This window comes from Salminus brasiliensis, chromosome 9, assembly GCF_030463535.1.
Source record: "Salminus brasiliensis chromosome 9, fSalBra1.hap2, whole genome shotgun sequence".
NCBI lineage: Eukaryota > Metazoa > Chordata > Actinopteri > Characiformes > Bryconidae > Salminus > Salminus brasiliensis.
Window position 1 is genome coordinate 22700684 of NC_132886.1, and position 17147 is coordinate 22717830.

Genomic DNA, 17147 nt, shown 5'->3' on the forward strand with positions numbered 1-17147 from the left:
GCTCTGTGGGTGTGCGCGCGTGCCCGAGCACATGTGCATGTGCATGTGCGTATCCACAGCAAGCCATGTGCGAGCGCAGGAATGCTAAAAGGCATTATGCGCTGGGAAACCATCACTGTTAAAACACTTCATGAGAACGGCTCAGTTCAAATATTTTAAAGGCCTATATGACACACCCCCACCCTCCAGCGAATACGCAGCACATATTTTACATTTATTTATACCATTTATCCACATCTGCTGTATTTCATTCATCACTTTTCTGAATGAAGGCTGGGAAGGGAGCACAAGGAAAAACAATATCAAACAAGTGGGCTTCTTATTTCAAAACACCTGTTTAATACTTCATAGACTCCTGCCATTCACACAATACAGTAACCTAAGCCCATCTATTAACAGAAATGCTCCAAGGGCCGTTTTGCCAGACACACTGATCACGTCTACTCATACTGCACAATAGGAGTTCTTCCACCAAGTGTCTCCGTCTTAACGAAGTGTAATTTAATCTAAGCGGACACTAAATCAGGGTCTGGAAAACTAGTCCCTAAGATGTAAAATCAGGGATCTGATTAGCTCACATAACACTACAGCAACATTGTGTTGCATACAAGAAACACTTCATACAAGCTTCTCATCATACAGCCAACAGCTGTGCAAGCTCATGATTAATCTCTAGAAATGTAATACTATTAAACACACTGTTATGCAACCAAACCTAAGGTGGAAGATTAGGCCAAAATCTGAATACTTGGAACCTTTTTTCCTGATGTGTATCGAAACCCTCATGAATTTGCATGAATTCTGTTGTGAAGACCACCTCCACTGATTAAAACGGGATTGTGATTTATGGAATTATTTTTGTTTAGGGGTGCAGCATCAGCGAAAGCTCCATTGCAAAAATCTTACAAGCAGTAAGTATGCTACTTTTTTGGGGGCATAAACAAACTGAGCGTCCACCCTGTTATTTTACCTCTGAATGAAACACTTCATTACATTTTCCTTTCATTGTGGAAAACAAAAATGATGAGTTTATTGCTTAGTTTGTCACCATGATTGCTCACAGGAGCAGGATTTATTATTATTATATATATATTTTTTTTTTTTTTATTAATTTTTTTTGTTCTTCATTATTCACAATGCAGTGTGGTTTGTGGCTGGGTGATAGGTAGTTAGCTAGCTAGAAAGAGATTGCAACCAGTCAGCTAAAGACTTTCACCTGCACCTGGTAGGTCACTTCCATGTATCAAATTCTCATTAATTACTTTTTCATTCAACCCTCAGTGTTCTTCTGTCCATGAAGGGTAGACTGCTCCTCTGAGGGAGAATGAACTCCAGCAATGCTACAACTAAAGAGGGGCAGAAGACTACACAGAGCCAACCGTTTTTGTTTTTTCATACTTGGCCTGAGGAGAGAGTTGGTATTATAAGGGCTACATAAGGGCTTTACCTTATCGGGCATGTACATACAAAACCACAGCCTTCTGATCAGCCAAAGCAACAGGCAGGCAGGCGGGAGGCAAAAGTTAAAAGAACCCAGTACAGCAAATGCAGATGCTCAGCCGCAGACACCCACAGGCTAACATACTGACCTGATCATTAGGCGCCCGCAAAGGGGGAAAGTGCAGAGGGTGCTGGTGGTTTAGCCTGGCTTGCATTAACAACAAAAGGTGGGGACGAGAGGAGACTGGAACTCTTGTTCAGACTCAGAAGATATATGTAAATGGATCCGTATTGATCATATAACTGTAGCCTCATTCAACTTGCAACACTGAGGCACATTTCCAGAAGATAAGTGGTCTAAATGTCTGCACTGTGAAAGTAGTTTGAACTGTAAAAGGTATAATCCTAACAACCTTTAAGAAGAGCAGCAAAGCCAACCGTTTCAACTGTGGTCAATCTAGCAGTCTAATCAAAACCCAGTTACACTAGTCAAAAAACATGAATCCTCAATACAGGCAGACATACAAGAGTCTCTAGATGCAACGATAAGGAAGCAAAGTAAGCATCTCACTTTCCCTGTTCCAAACATAGATACTGAAATCTTTAACGTCCGACAGCAATACAATTTTAATTAAAAACTATTAATTAAATTAAATAACTTCACTCAAGACTAAGATTAAGAAGTTTGGAGGAAGAAGAAGAGTGGCTTAGTGGTCTATTGCGCCACCACCATGACCTGAGGGTCTTGAGTCCTGAGCCGTGCCATCAGTGGTTGGAGTCAGAGAGAGCATAACTGGCCACGTTCTCTCCAGGTTGGCAGATGGCACGCTCTGCCTCAATTAAACGGCGTTGGCTAGAACAGACGTTTGTTAGGTAGTGCAGTGGAGCTGGGCTCCTCAGAGTGTGTCGACTACCCAGCAACGCTGCATTGGTGGAAGTTTGCAAAGAGGCAGCAAGAGGTTTGCCCTCCTAGTGTCAGGAGCATTGCTCATGAGAGTTACGAATGGGTGGGTTAACCAGCAGTACCAAATTGGGAGAAGTTTTCTTTTAAGAAAAAAAAAAAAGAAAGCTTAAAATACTCCAACACTCAACTATTCCACTGCAACTTTCAGTTTAGATAAAAATAGAGTTGCCCTATTTTCGCACATTGTATTCAATTTGTAACCCTACAGTAATACAAAAGGTGAGGTCAAGTTTTGGGCCTAGAATGGGCGCACCTGTGGGAACAGAGGATTCTGTAGTCACAGCTTATTGCAAAGAACTAGCTAACGAAACCTTAGTAAACAACAGGCAACAAACCTCTGTGCAGTCATGTTCCCAGGCGCTGTCACAGCTGTTGGGTCGAAAGTGGACACCGCATCTCTATGCACTGAGAATGTACAGGTGGTATGGGCCTATAATTGACCTAATGGCCAAGTGACAGAGTATGAAAACATTCCACCACCACTAAATCTAGATCATACAACCTCCCTCCCAATTATGCATTAAAATCAACCAAACATTCCACTTAATCTCCAGCTATCAAATTCCAAATTCCAAGCTACTACATTATCACGACAACCAACCAAAACCTTACATCTCCAAATGGCTATGGTACAGGATAAGGAAAAACCTTCAGTCAGTGTAAACATTTTGGAGCATTTTACTAGTATAATAAAAGGTACAATGTGAAGAACAAATGCTAGATTCAAATTATGTCAAAAAGTAAAACGATGGCAAATATGGGGATTCAAGTTATATGTAAAGCTGTTCCCTGAAGTGCAGCATTACTATTGTTACTTGCTATGTGACTTATGCCACAGTCTGACAAAGGCAGTAAACCTGGTACATTTTATTGAAGGCATTTTTGTAATTATAGCTTTAGGACTGATACGTACATTACCTCTGTTCTGACTGGCTGCCATGCGTTGTGCCTCAAGCTGAACCTATTTTTACAGAACACACACTACTACATATTTTAAAGCACAAATTAATATTCATTTGCTTAATTTTACACAGTTTGTCTCATATAGGTTATAGGTTTGTCCTATAGGGGATAATTAGCAAATTTACATTTGAATACAACTATAAATCCTTGATATGTACACAAAGTCAACAGCTAATATATAGAATGGTGTTTTACATATTCATGATGTGTATGAAAAAAAATTCATAATATAACATTTAATGCTTATGTTAAATGTTACATTCAAACTAATAGATTACTACCAGCTAGCTGTTAGAGCAGGACTGGAGGACAAAGTTAGTCTATCTATCAGTTGAGCAGACATTAAAACACAATGTCTAATGTCAGGAAGAAGGAAAAATCAATTGCCTGTAAACCATGGCAAGTCTAAAAACATTTTGTCCAGAACATAAATTTCCTGATATTCCCTGCTGCATTTCTCTGCTGACTGAAACACTTCCACTCCAAGACCAAATATGATCATGCATCTTCAGTGCTGGCATGATATTTTGTTTTGGATGAGTGGCTTATCTGGCTCATGACTCCCTCCATCTGTGGCAAGATTTCATTGAGTCTCGGGTTAAGCTGCAACAGATGAGGTGCAGAATGGGTGGAGTATGTACGATTCAGCAGAAAGATTGCTTATTTTAATTGATTTGAGTCTCAATAGAGAGAACAATGAATTGCATTTCATTGCATTGTAACCATTCCACACAGCCATAGAAAAACGCAATAAAAACACCAGGATACTCAGACATGCATCTTTTTGATGCATGCAGTAGTTCAGTATTGTTTAAGCACTGATGGACCCCATGACTATCCACACCTACAATACAGGATACTGGAGCAATTGGTTCGCATATGATTGTTTCGGAGCTTTCGTCAGATCAGTAAACCACCAAGTCCACATCAGTCCACTGACTAAAGAAATGGTTTGCCAAAAATAAATATGTAACACTGTAGCTATGAAGCTAATATTGCCAACAAACGTGCTCACAGATTTTTCTCAAACTACATCCAGAGCTTTTACACACATTAACGTGGTTTAAACAACATGTGACTTACTGTAGGAATTAAACACTCCTGTTCATTAAAACCTGACACACAGAGTTCTCATACAGAAAAGTTTTGTTCTTTTAGATCATTTATGTTACTCATACTGTGGTCTAACCACACAGACATGTCGCAGGAACCTTTCTAAATAACCTGGATAAAATCTGAATAGGCTGAAAGGTCGATACAGAAAAGTTTGGTTGACCATTGACCCCTTAGGGTCTGTTAGCAATTTTAGCCTTACAGCTTCAACACAAATTTTGTACACCTGACTGATTGACTACTTCTAAGGATGGGGGGGGGGGGGTTCTTTAAGGCCCATCAGTGGAGGACTAAAACATATCTATATATGAGATAAGAAGTGACTGTACAGATTTATCAATTTATGTGCCAGAACAAAACTGCAGGAACAATGCAAAACTAAAGGTGTCTTTGCGATGACAAAGACAACACTTTCTGCAGTTCCTTTTGTGCTCCACTGCTAAATTATGGTTGGCCACTTCTGACCACCCAAAAGCCACACAGCTATATTTCAGCGTTTATTCTTTTCTTGGGCTGGCATAGATAGGTGAAATGGACGACCATGTTCCAGTCCATTTCTTTTGAGTTTGTTCCCCTGCACCCCCCCCCCCCCCCCCAACTCCCCCATCCTGCTCCCGACACTAAATATCAGGTTTCCAAGGCTACACAGCATGGCCGCTAATCATAGCATTTTTTTTCCCTCCAAGTCGGGTACATTTTTGTTCCCATTTAAAAGGCGTCTGGCTTGCAATAATTTTCCAAAATCGTGGCATTTTATTTGGCCAACCAGCTCTGTTCAAAAAGTTCTAAACCCCCTATTCAAGAGAGAAGTCATTTTAAAGGCATCTTTCTAGAATATCTCATGTTTTGACAAAAAAACAACAACATGCCATTTTTACTGCTTTACAAGTAAAATAATGCTAATTCAATACCATTTCAGAGAAATGCAAGCACAATAAACAAAGACTTCTCTTTTACATGAAGCAGGGAGGTATTCTGTTTAATACAGAACAGCTGTTGGATGGGTAATACTAAATAGGGGGAAGCTTCCGAAAGAGGAGAGAGAGGGGGGGAAAAAAAGAGACAGGGCAAGGAGGAAAGTAAAGACTTGGATGAGATTAACTTGAGAAGAGAGAGACCGAGGAAGAGATGGAGTGAATGAACAAGCAAGCAAGAGAAAAAGAGAAAGGGGGGGGGGGTTTGTGAGAGGTACAGCTGTTCTCTTACAGGCCAGCTTGGTGAGACTGTTGGTATTAAACTGTCAAACACACACTGCTCTGTACACAAGCTCTCCCTCTAAACTTCCCTCCCTGCTCCTCTTGACACTGGCGGCCCTGATCAAAGCCTGGAGCCAGGAGGCCAGGATGGGGAGGGGGTCTGGAGCCTCACGGGACCCCAAATAATAAGCCTGATTGTTTACGTTACATTCGCTCCATAAATTGTGTCCTGTCTTAGAAAGCAGGTTGTCTGTATCCAGTGTCCAAAAAGGGCCCTGCTGCGGATTATCTACTCAACTCTCGAGACGTTCCTTATACAGAGCTTATATGGAGTCCTGATTCCCATTTAAAGTGCTAGGTAAGATCATCCTCACCAGCATAGTGGGCAACAATGCCTTGTTCAGGGTAGACTGGGGTTGGATTCCCTGGCTAAAATGCTAAGAGTCTTTTGGCAAGACTCCTAAGGCTACATTTGACTACCTGTGTAACATGAATCAAAACGCAAGTCGCTCTGGATAAGAGCTTCAGCCAAATGCTGCAAATGTAAACAGACCAAAATAGCCAAAATATAAATAAATAATACTTTTTACATTCAGGAATTCTGTTTTCTGATTGGTTAATGTATAAACCACTGTGTAATAAGCATCAGAACCCAACAAAGATCCAACAGTCTAATCACAAGGTGGGTGAAGCCTGTCAGACAAGGGACATTCAGTGTGTTCATCAATTAGGTTACAATGCATGATCATGACCAATTAAATGTTGGTATTGGCAGATAATTGCATTTATATAACAAATTAGGCCAATCTCTCAGGAGCAGCATGTTGTTTCTTCTCCAATTTTCAGGACTAACCCCATCACAGGGTAGTACCAGTGCTGAGAGGGTAAAGGCTAGCACAAACCTCCTCTGGGTAATGTAAAGCCATCCGAAGGCATGTTTTCAAACTGCTTCGTGACAGCTCAGCACTGAGTGATGGGGAGAGGGAGGGCCATCCTACCCACCTCAGAGAGAGTGAAGCCAATTATTACTTCTTGGACTCTTGGCTATGGTTGGCTGTGGCACCATGGGGGAATGGACCTGACGGTCTCATTAAAACGGGGCCAAAGCTTAGACAGTTGCACCACTCACCAGGGCCCATTGTACTGCATTTATGAACCCTATGGAACTATGTTATATTCCTCTGTAATGCTAATCTCTAGATCTCTACATATTAGAAAGGTCTCTCAGCAGATAAGTACATGAAGGTCCCGTTTCAGCACTTCCAGTCTGAACTGACCTCAGTTTGACTTTAACGGTGATGTACAGCGCATTTCACTGAACATAAGCCCCCATTTCCCTCGATCCATTCTGCACCAGAGACTGTACTCAGACAGATTATAAACATTTCCTAAAACAAAGATCCTGCTTCTGCAACAGGTTTGAAAAAACACAGGAAACCTCAGGAAGTACTTACGCTTCTAATCTGTCACGCTGCAAAAAATACATTAGGGTGCATACCATATAGTTTTAAAAGGCCAGGTCGGGGCCAGGAGGAGGTGTTGGGAGGATCTCTTAGGTGTGTGTGTCAGAAGGAAGGATTTATGAGAGGTTAAGTATCCTCCTGCTGGTTTTGAACTTTTTCAGAAGGCCCTGCAACACATTTGTCAAGGGGGGTGCCGGGGAGGGGTGGGTGCTAAGGGCGTTAAAGCAAACCTACATTTGGTGCACCTCTCGTCATCAAAAGACCCTCAGAGCATGTTTCAAGTAGTTTCCAAATTAGGACTGGGTGATTTACAGTCTGTTCTAATGCTCTGAGAAAATAAATACGGCAGAGGAGATTTTCACCACATTGTCACCAAAGACACGTAGACGCACACATACACACACAGCTGGTCCTGGAAAGCCTATGACGTTTGGAACTAAACACAAACATGAAAATCCATGCCCCCCACCACAATATAAATCAAATCCAGAGAGGTACCAAGTACAAGCGGGTAAAAATAAAAATAAAAGAATAAAAATAAATAAATAAATGGGGGGAAAAAATAGCTCGCCACACATGCTCTACCAAAGTCAGCAGTGACTTAAGTTTAAATTGGGGGGTTAATTTTTCCAAACTTTGCGGTACGATTTCCCAGTATACCACTGCACTAAATCAAGTTGAGTCACGGTACGGTTTACAGCAAGGCCGCCAAGTCCTCTCTGCTTCGATCAAATTCAGGCCCTGATAAAAAAAAGATATATATATTTTTTACGAGCTTTGCGCCGTGAGTGACCACGGTCCTACTAAGTGGCTTGTCTCTGGCTGCTACATGCCCATCTCTTGTTGTCATGCCAACTGCATAATACAGTCACATTTTCACGCTTGTGTATTTGTGATTCCTTCCAGACGCGTCGTTCTCTGCGTGCGGACCCCGGAGAGGGCAGAGCGCGCCCTCCAAAGCAGCACAATCTCTACAATCTGGTCCCAATAAAGTGTCTGCAGCGTGAGCTGGGTGTAATGAGGGTACAGGAGAGAGTGAGCGAGAGAGCGAGCAAGCAAGAGAAAGAGACTCTCTGAGAGAGGCACACACACACACACACACACACACACACACACACACACACACACACGGCCTGGCCCGCTGCCCGGCACTTGTCACGTCAGAGCGAACCCAAACGCATGAGCGGCAAAGAAAGGGGAGACTACTTCAAACCAACAAAATATTTTAATTGATCCCTTCCGTCCTGCAAGCTCCACCATGTCCCCTGCAGCCTAGCATGCTAAACTCACCCCAGTTCACTCCCTCATTCACACGCTCACTCACTCCTCACCTTTGCTCACTTCCCAGCTTCCCACTGCCGGGCAGTATAGATGAAATTCCAGCTTTCCAACACTTTCTAAGCATATCTCTGCTGACATTTACTTTGCATTCATAAAAAGTTAATGAACTCATGTTTACTCATGCCTGCTGCTACCGCTACATTGTCCTTTCATTTTCAACAAAAACACTAAAAATATATATATATTTATTTATTTTTTTTTTTGTCTATTCAGTGTAGATCATATTGTGCAACACTAAATTAAATATTATTACTGCATATCAGCAAGAACCTGGCTAAGACAATCAAAATACAGTATTGCAAAACAATATTGTGATACTCAAGTGCACTGGTGTTTTCTTACACCCTACTAATCACACTGTACTGAAACATGCAGCTGGTCAGTGTTGAGGTTATAACAATATCCACAACATATCCAAAAAACCCTACTGGTACATCATTTTTCACAATAATTCTAAACTACCATCATGTCGCCCAGCCCTACTGCTACTTACAAACTCAACGTTGTTGCGTCCAGTGATTTTTTTTTAAATATATAGTAGCATTTGCAGTCACAGTTTTAGAAAGCGCTTCAAATATACCATCTCTTTTGCCCATTCTAATTTATCAGAGCTCATCCAAAATATGAAAACGTGTACCATGATCTCATATTGCCATGCTGTCCACCTCGCCACAATGTCACCACACCAGTCAGCATTAAAAGTCTAGAACACCACAAGCATGTGCTCATATCTTGAGCAGACAGAGGCCCCCAGTGAAAAATGAACCCCCAAGAACATTTCTAACGTCATGCATTGATTACAAAGGATATGAAGATCAGAACGGGAGCAGCTTCAGGTTGTAAGCTTCTTTAGTTTAGAGTTTCCAATGAAACAGCATTCAAACTTCCACTAAAAATCAATGACCAATTGATCCAACCCAGAGAGGTCCGTACAGTTACATGCGCAGAAACCCCATCCAGCCACCCTGCAACACTGGGCTGTGCTGCACCAAGGACGAATGCAGAACTGCTCAAATGCATGCACCACCATCACAATCAACACAAATGCTTAAAATTGCACCATTTGAATTGGCACAGAGCTCTGCAAGACACACACACACACACACACACACACACACACACACACACACAACCACTCAGCAATACAGCATACTCTTCCACAGCAGGGTCCAACAAAGTAAAAAGTACAACTTTAAAGGGTAATTCTTCTGACATTACAAAGTGTTTCCAGAATTGAGAGGTTATGATACAAGTCATTGTCACATGGTTGTTTGGAAAAACACCATCCTACAAAACTACCAATCAGAATTTGTCCACAGTGGTGGTGATGGGAACCAGGCGTCTGAAGCATGTAATGCCTCAAAGCTTCCTCACAGCCTCAAAGCCACTACATTAAAGGGTTGGCAATACAAAGCGTAAAACAGGAGACACTGTTTTACAATAGTTTACTAAATGTTTTTTTGTGAAAATAAATAAATAATAATAATAATAAAATAACACCCAAATAAATAACTAAAAAAAACTGAGGGTGAGATTAGCACAAACTTACCAGCATTAATATTCATGAAATTAATATAATATTTTATTAATATGAAAACAGACAGATTGACCCATGGTTCCCATCACTACCACTAGAAAACTGACTCCCTACAGCGAACTATTTCACACCAAACCGAACGATGCAGAAATTGGAAGGTGGAATTCCCCTTCCAGAGCCTACAGAAGCAGATGAGACTCCTTACCTCTTTTTGGCCTCGGGAAACTTTCGTGCAGGTGAAACACCACCTTCTCCACGAAGTGCTGGATGTTGCTGTGCTCGGGTCCACGGACAAACACCATCCAGTCGTGGGTGAATCCCTCCGCTGTGGGCTTCCTGCGCACCTGGGCGCGGTGGCCGAGCTCCAGCTTCACCTGAACAGCGCCCTGGAGCAGCAGCAACACCACCGAGAGACAAGAAGTCAACTAACGTTAGTGCAGCAACTGAACCTCACCACAGACACGCTGCTGCTGCTGCTGCTTCTTTTACTCTCAAAACAGGACATCAAAAAAATAGACTACAGGGAATAAGACGTGTCCCATCTCACTTGTTCATTTGTTACCCTATATTTAAAAAAAAAAAAAAAGGAATGTCATGCAACGGAGCAGGTTTGGTGCACGCGCGAGCTCTCAAAACGACTCGAGTGAGGTTTTTTTATTACTTATTTCAATGCAACTCATTTAGTTTGCATCACTTTCGCAGCAGCGTTCGTGCAAAAGCGGCAACTCTCCAGCGCTCGAGACCACGAACCTACAGGGACGAAATTCGGCTATGCTTTTAAGCGCACGAGCCCCCTTTTCTCTGCTTCTTTTAGAGAGAGAGAGAGATAGAGAGAGACAGAGCGAGAGCGAGAGAGAGAGAGAGAGGGGGAAAAAGCCGCGCGGAGGTTGAAGAAACGCGAACGCAAGCGGACGTCTCGAGGCGTGGTGAAGCCATACTCACCGAACCGGCCATCCTCGAGGCCCCGGGGGATAATGCTATTTCATGGAGTATTTGTGTGGAATAAGGAGAGCGGAGAGCGCGGGCGGCCGATGGCGGACATGGTCTCTTAATTGAGCTCTGCCTGAGTTTCAAAGGCTGAGGAGCGCAACGGCGCGCATGCGCGTTGGGGCGAGGGGGCGCGCACGCGCACGCACGGCGCGGCGCAGCGCACCAGCGCGAGCCAATGAGGAGCGTAAGAACGCACGCGGGCTGGACTTTAACCCAAAAACCCTCCAGAGGACCTAGATAGTGACCACTGACGTTTACACGAAGCAGGCCTGTCCATTGATTTTGTGGTTTTCTGGGCGTTTCAGGTGAGAATGCTCCTCCAGCAGAAGTGGATACAGCGACTACGTGTTTACGACGTGTTTTACACTGTTGTGGTTCTTTGACTTCGACAATAGTACGGAGTCTACGGAGGACATGAAGTGTCATGGTAAAAATGTATATATATATATATATATATATATATATATATATATATTTATTTAGAGACTTACAATATTCCCTCGATTTAGTCGAATTAAAGCGCCTTCTCTAAACTGATGTAACAAATTAAATGACAATTGTAAAATGTAGGGAACGTTTGTTAAATTGATTAAATGTAGGGAACAACGCATTACATCTTTAAACTAATGTAATATTTAAATTAATATGTAAGTTTATAAAATTTAATTTGAATCAACACTAAAATAATGCTATTCACTGCCATTTCAACACATTTCAAGTGTTTGCTGGGCATTTCCATCACCATTTAATAAAAGAAACTTTAAAAACATGAACAGTCTCAGTACAGTTGACTTATCTAAGCTCTGCCCACAAATGCATCCGTTCTTAGCAACTGTTACTAGGTCAGACAAGCTTTAATAAATGCTTAATGTTGGCTAAAACTCAACAACAGTCACCCTAATAAAATGTAGAGTCGCCAAATAATGATGCGTTTCTAAAATGCTACGCTTCTGAACTGAACTGGGTTCTAGTTCATCTAAACAGCACTCTAGGCCACAAACGGATTGTCGACTTGTAAAAATAGTAGAACCAAAAACAAAAGGTTGTCCACCAAGAAAATTTTAATTCAAATGTATTTATTTGATCCATATAGGTAACACTTTATTGACAAAATTGTTAGAACAAACCTCTTGATAGTTGAATTCAGGTGTTTCATTCTGTCCCATGTATATATAATTAAGCACCTAGCCATGCAGTCTGCCTTTACAAACATTTGCAAAAGAATGGGCCGTTCTAAAGAGCTTACTAAATTCCTGCATGGTACTGTAATAGGATGCCACCATCTCCTTTCCTTCTATAGGAAGCCTATAGAAACCACAACAACTCAGTCACAAAGTGTCAGACCACATAATGTTACAGAATGGGGTCAGCAAGTGCTGACGTGCATAAAAGTCACCAGTGCTCTGCTGACTCAATAACTGCAGATGTCCAAACCTCCTCTGGCATTAACATCAGCACAGAAACTGTGTGCCAGGGGCTTCATAGCATGTCTGAGCACTGAGCTAACTGAGCAGCTGCATGCAAGTCTTACATCACCAAGCACTATGCCAAGACCAGGATGGAGTGGTGTAAAGCACACCACCACTAGACTCTGGCACAGTGGAAAGGTATTCTGTAAAGTGACTAATCAAGCTTCACTATCTGGCAGTCTGATGGAGGAGAGTAAATGCCAGGAGAGCAAAACTGTAAAGTTGGGTGGAGGAGGGATAATGCTATGGGGTGTTTTGTCAGGGGTCAAGACATTTGGGACAGTTGTACGCTTTTAACCTTGGAAACGTTATGTTGAAGGCCTTTTTCTGTTCCAGCATGACTTTGCCCCAGTGCACAAAGGAAGGTCCATACAGGCATGGTTGGGTGAGTTTGGTGTGGAAAAACCTGACTGGCCCGCACAAAGCCCTGACCTCAATGTCATCAAACACCTTTGGGATGAACTAGAACAGAGATTGCGAGCCAGGCTCTCTCGTTCAACATCAGTGTCTGACCTCAGAAATGCATTTTTGGTTGAGTGAGCAAAGCGTCCCACAGACACACTCCAAAATCATGTAGAAAGTCTTCCCAGAGAAGTGGACGCTGTAATAGCTGCAAGGGGGGGGCATCTCCATATTATTGGCCATGAATTTAGAATGGGATGTCACAAAAGCTCCTGTAGGTGTCCCAACTAATGTCTATTTAGTGAACAAACAGGCATATAACGGGAACAACACATTCATTAAGGCCCAAGGTCCCATACATATGGAAAAATAAAAGTTGGGAGTGAAATCAGGGCTTGAAAAAGGGCCCTAAGGGCTGAAAACGTACTGTTGTTGGTACCACCCCAGTGACTGTTTGCACTCAAAACAGTAGCCTGTTGTTTAGTACTGTTTATCTGAGCGTGTCGGTTATAACTAGGTTACTTTTTTGGGGAAAAAATAGTCTGGAGGTTTTATAAGTTACATTTCAGTAACTTATAAAAGCTCTTTGTTTTTTTATATTTCATTCAGTCGTGTTGGTTCAGCTTCCGGACTGCTTTGCTGTTATTCATATTGCTCGATCTCAAGCTTTATACATCGGGTCCTATACTGATAGACGCTAAAAGCTCCACAGCGGACTTACAGAGAATGTTGCTACACTTTATAGAGACTTTGGGCCTTCTGTCATGCTTCCAATCTCTCTCTCTCCATCCAAATGTCATAACCCAGAACACCATGCTTGCTCGTATGACAGTGTACGGAGTATGTACGGATTGATTGCCCGGAGTGTTAGGCAACCATGACTAAGGAGCAGAGAGGGTTAAAGGCCATGCTCAGGCGCCCATCAGCAGCAGCTTGCTGAGCCCAGGTATCGAACCCTGTCATTAAAAGCCTGGCGCTTGAACCACTGAGCCACCACTACTCTATGTTCACCACAGTCCAATCACACACTGTTCTCGTGCTTTACATCACCTGAAGACTAACCCACTCACCTGTGTCTAATCTACCTGTTTGTATAAAAACTTGTCTGTTTGCTTTCCTTGTTGTGAAGTCAAGCCATCGACTTGTCTTCACATACTGAGTTTGTACAGTATGAGTACAATATACAATACTGAGTACACCTTTGGTGTGTCCCCTTTGCTCTGGTTGTCAGTTTTGACCCTAGTTTGCCTAGTGCCATATATTGGTTGCTGATTATTATTTTATTATTACTGATTATAACTGATTTTCCATCTGTTTTCCATCTGGTTTGTCTCACCAGCATTTTACCCACATACTTTATTTATAATATTTGAGGGTTTGAGAGTGTTTATTTACCAAAAAACATTTACATAACCATTTTGGAACCTCTAATCTAATCTAATCCCTAACACTGAACCTTATTGCCTGTATTGTGTCTCATTCAAAAAGCACTCTAAGATGAAACACTGCTTATAATGTCCGTTTGAATATTTGGGACTATAAGTAAATGTGTTGAGTTTTGTGACATCACAAGACAGTTGCACACAGATGGAAATTGGCCTTTGCCTTAAACCTATCCGTGCAGTGAACACACAAATACACACTAGTGATCAAAAACACACAGTGACAGTGAGTACATGTGCCTGGAGCGGTAGGTAGCCATCGCTGCAGCGCCCAGGGAGCAGAGAGGGCGAAGGGCTTTACACAAGGACCCAAAAGTGGCAGCTTGTGAAGCCACTGTCATCAATAACCTGCTGAGCCACCATCATAAATTGACTATATGAACTGGAATATTATATGGTATGGTATATGGTATATGGTAACACTTTAGAGAAGAATTGGGTAGAGAGTTGGTATTTCCTGCTCCTGAGCCCCCCCTACAGTTGGGAAGTGTAATTTGCGCTTTAAGCCACCCCTAAACGACACACTTTACACATGCATTTCTGGACAAGCTGAGACATGTGGAACTGTTTCTGAAAGTGAAAGAAGCATGAGGTCTGACATGATAGATGAATATTACAGGATTTTACACTAATACGTCTTGGGTTATGTTAAGTCAAGCAAAATCTTAACAAAATGATATTCCGCATCGAACTCTCTTCTTTCACAAATGTGACGAAATTTCCATTGTCACCTAAGTGAACATTGTTAAAGGATTACCTTTTGCCACCTCTGTCTTACAGGAACACACACTTATGTTAATCCACACACACAACATGGCCTTAGCAAACTGCAGCCAACACAGCCAAATGTTCTGGTAAGCATTATGGTGTTTTATCTGCACACATTCACTTAATCATCATTCACAATCTGTCAGTTACACAGTTCAGTTGTGCATTTGAATAGTTACACCTTCTGAATAGTCTGATATCTGTTCTGACTGTCTGCTCGCTTACCACAGTATCAACAGTAGGCCGCAACACCATGGATGCCTAGAGAGGACCCAAATGAAGCTAAAACAGCTTCACACGTCTTTATTTGACATGCCTAATAGAAGTAAGTAGTCGTGTAATGAGGTAATGAGCAGTTAAGGCTCATGTCAATGTGTGAGCTCTACAAAAAGTATTTTTTTCTGCAGAATGGTGGCTGCTGACACTGGACTTGCTTCCTGTGCAGATACTGTGATAAACCATGTGGCTAAGCATGTGACTTCAGTCATAACCAGCTAACCTGCCATATGCAGCTTACAATCCAGTGCAGAACTAAACTAACAAAGTAAAGTAAAGGTAATGCACTGCTTTAGTCCACACTAATCAACCACTTCAGTAATCAAGGTTTGAGCTCAGAGCATTGCTGATTGTAACTCTCCACATATGATAATGTAACACTAGTGTAACACACTAGTTTCCTAGAATTGTAACACTCAACAGATCAACAGACGCTCTTGGATACAAAATAAGGCACTTCGTTTGATGTTTGAAGGGTAAATCATGCCAGAAGAGTAGGTCAAAGCTGTGAGGATCTGTAACCGAGACAAAAGCAATGTGAAAAACAGACGAGGGCCTAAAACATGAACCATCCAAGAAGGTAAACAACAAATTCCAAAACACAACAAAGTATACTTGACAACAAAGGAGAGGATGAAAAAGGTATATATCACTTCTATCCAACAAAAAACATGTATCTCCATTTTTGTCTATTTTTAGTTCTCTCCATGGTTTGAAATCTGTAGCTGCTCTGCACCCTGCCTAAATAAGCCTGGATGAATAGACCAATATAAGTGTACATCTCTATTTACATTAAAGGCATTTAGCAGATGCTTATATCCAGAGCGACTTACGAAAGTGCTTCACTGTTTATGAGAAAATACCTTTAGCTGGTTTGTAAAGGCCAGAATCCAAAAGATACCTCTAAGCTTAGACACTACTAAATACAAAAGTCAGTTTGGAGACCACAATACTCAGCACTATGCTTAATCCAAGTACTCTTGGAAGAGATGGGTCTTCAGTCTGCGTCTGCTGTTGGGACACCCAGGGGAAGTTTGTTCAAACACTTTGGCGCCAGGACAGAAAAAAGCCTGGATGCTTGTCTTCCGTCGATCTTAAGAGATGGCGGGTCAAGCCAAGCCGTACTTGAAGCTCGAAGGGCTCTTGGTACAGATCAGCTTTTGACCATTGCTATCAAGTACAAAGAGGCTGGTCCACTCGGCTTTGTAGGTCAATATTAGGGGTTTGAATCTGATGCGGGCAGCAGCTACAAGAAGCCAGTGAAGAGAATGCAGTGAGAACGCTCTAAACTACTTGGACTAAGCTCTTTTTTTTACATGCACTTCCATTCAGAGTTAAGAACAGAGAACAGACTTTGCCTTTTCCTGTAAAGTCACCATTTTGGAGATACATGCTTTTGGACTAGGCAGCATCAATATACACAGAGGCTAGATGACAGTACTCAGGTGGACCTCAGCGTGGGAACAGTGCGCAACATTTTTTGGAATGTGAACATATGGGTGTCATGAGAGAGTCTGAAGGATCATGGGAAATAGGATAATGGGAAAGTCTTTAGTACTGTCAGCTTTGGTGGAAAAGACAGGTAGCGTGAAAAGAGTGCATTTTCTTTAGTAATTTTAGTTGTTTATTGATTTATGAACAGTAAGTAAATACATTTATGGGGTGAATAATGATCAGAACTATGTTATACGACCATTTAAAACCTATGTTTTGGCCTCAGAATTAAACTTGCTGAGTAAAAGCAACGGTCACAAAGCCTGGTTTGCATATCAACCCCTTTTAT

General features: G+C 41.9%; 2 protein-coding genes across 3 annotated transcripts in view; one reads left to right on the top strand and one right to left on the bottom strand.

Annotated features, from left to right (window-relative positions):
* The window catches only part of mllt3 (MLLT3 super elongation complex subunit), a 58706-nt gene that overhangs the window by 38555 nt on the left and 3004 nt on the right, over positions 1-17147 (bottom strand). Inside the window, exons 1-2 of one of the 2 annotated variants that reach the window (XM_072687857.1) lie at positions 10960-11108; positions 10223-10403 (exon numbers count right to left, since the gene is read on the bottom strand). In XM_072687857.1, coding sequence (XP_072543958.1) covers positions 10223-10403; positions 10960-10971 — 193 coding nt within the window. In that variant the 5' untranslated portion in view covers positions 10972-11108. Of the gene's footprint in view, positions 1-10222; positions 10404-10959; positions 11109-17147 lie in introns of those variants that run through there. The other variant, XM_072687858.1, reaches the window with a different exon arrangement.
* focad (focadhesin) overlaps positions 11182-17147 on the top strand; it is a 73764-nt gene continuing 67798 nt past the window's right edge. The window contains exon 1 of the mRNA XM_072687853.1: positions 11182-11312. The gene's annotated coding sequence lies outside the window, so the exon portion shown is untranslated. The remainder of the gene's footprint in view (positions 11313-17147) is intronic.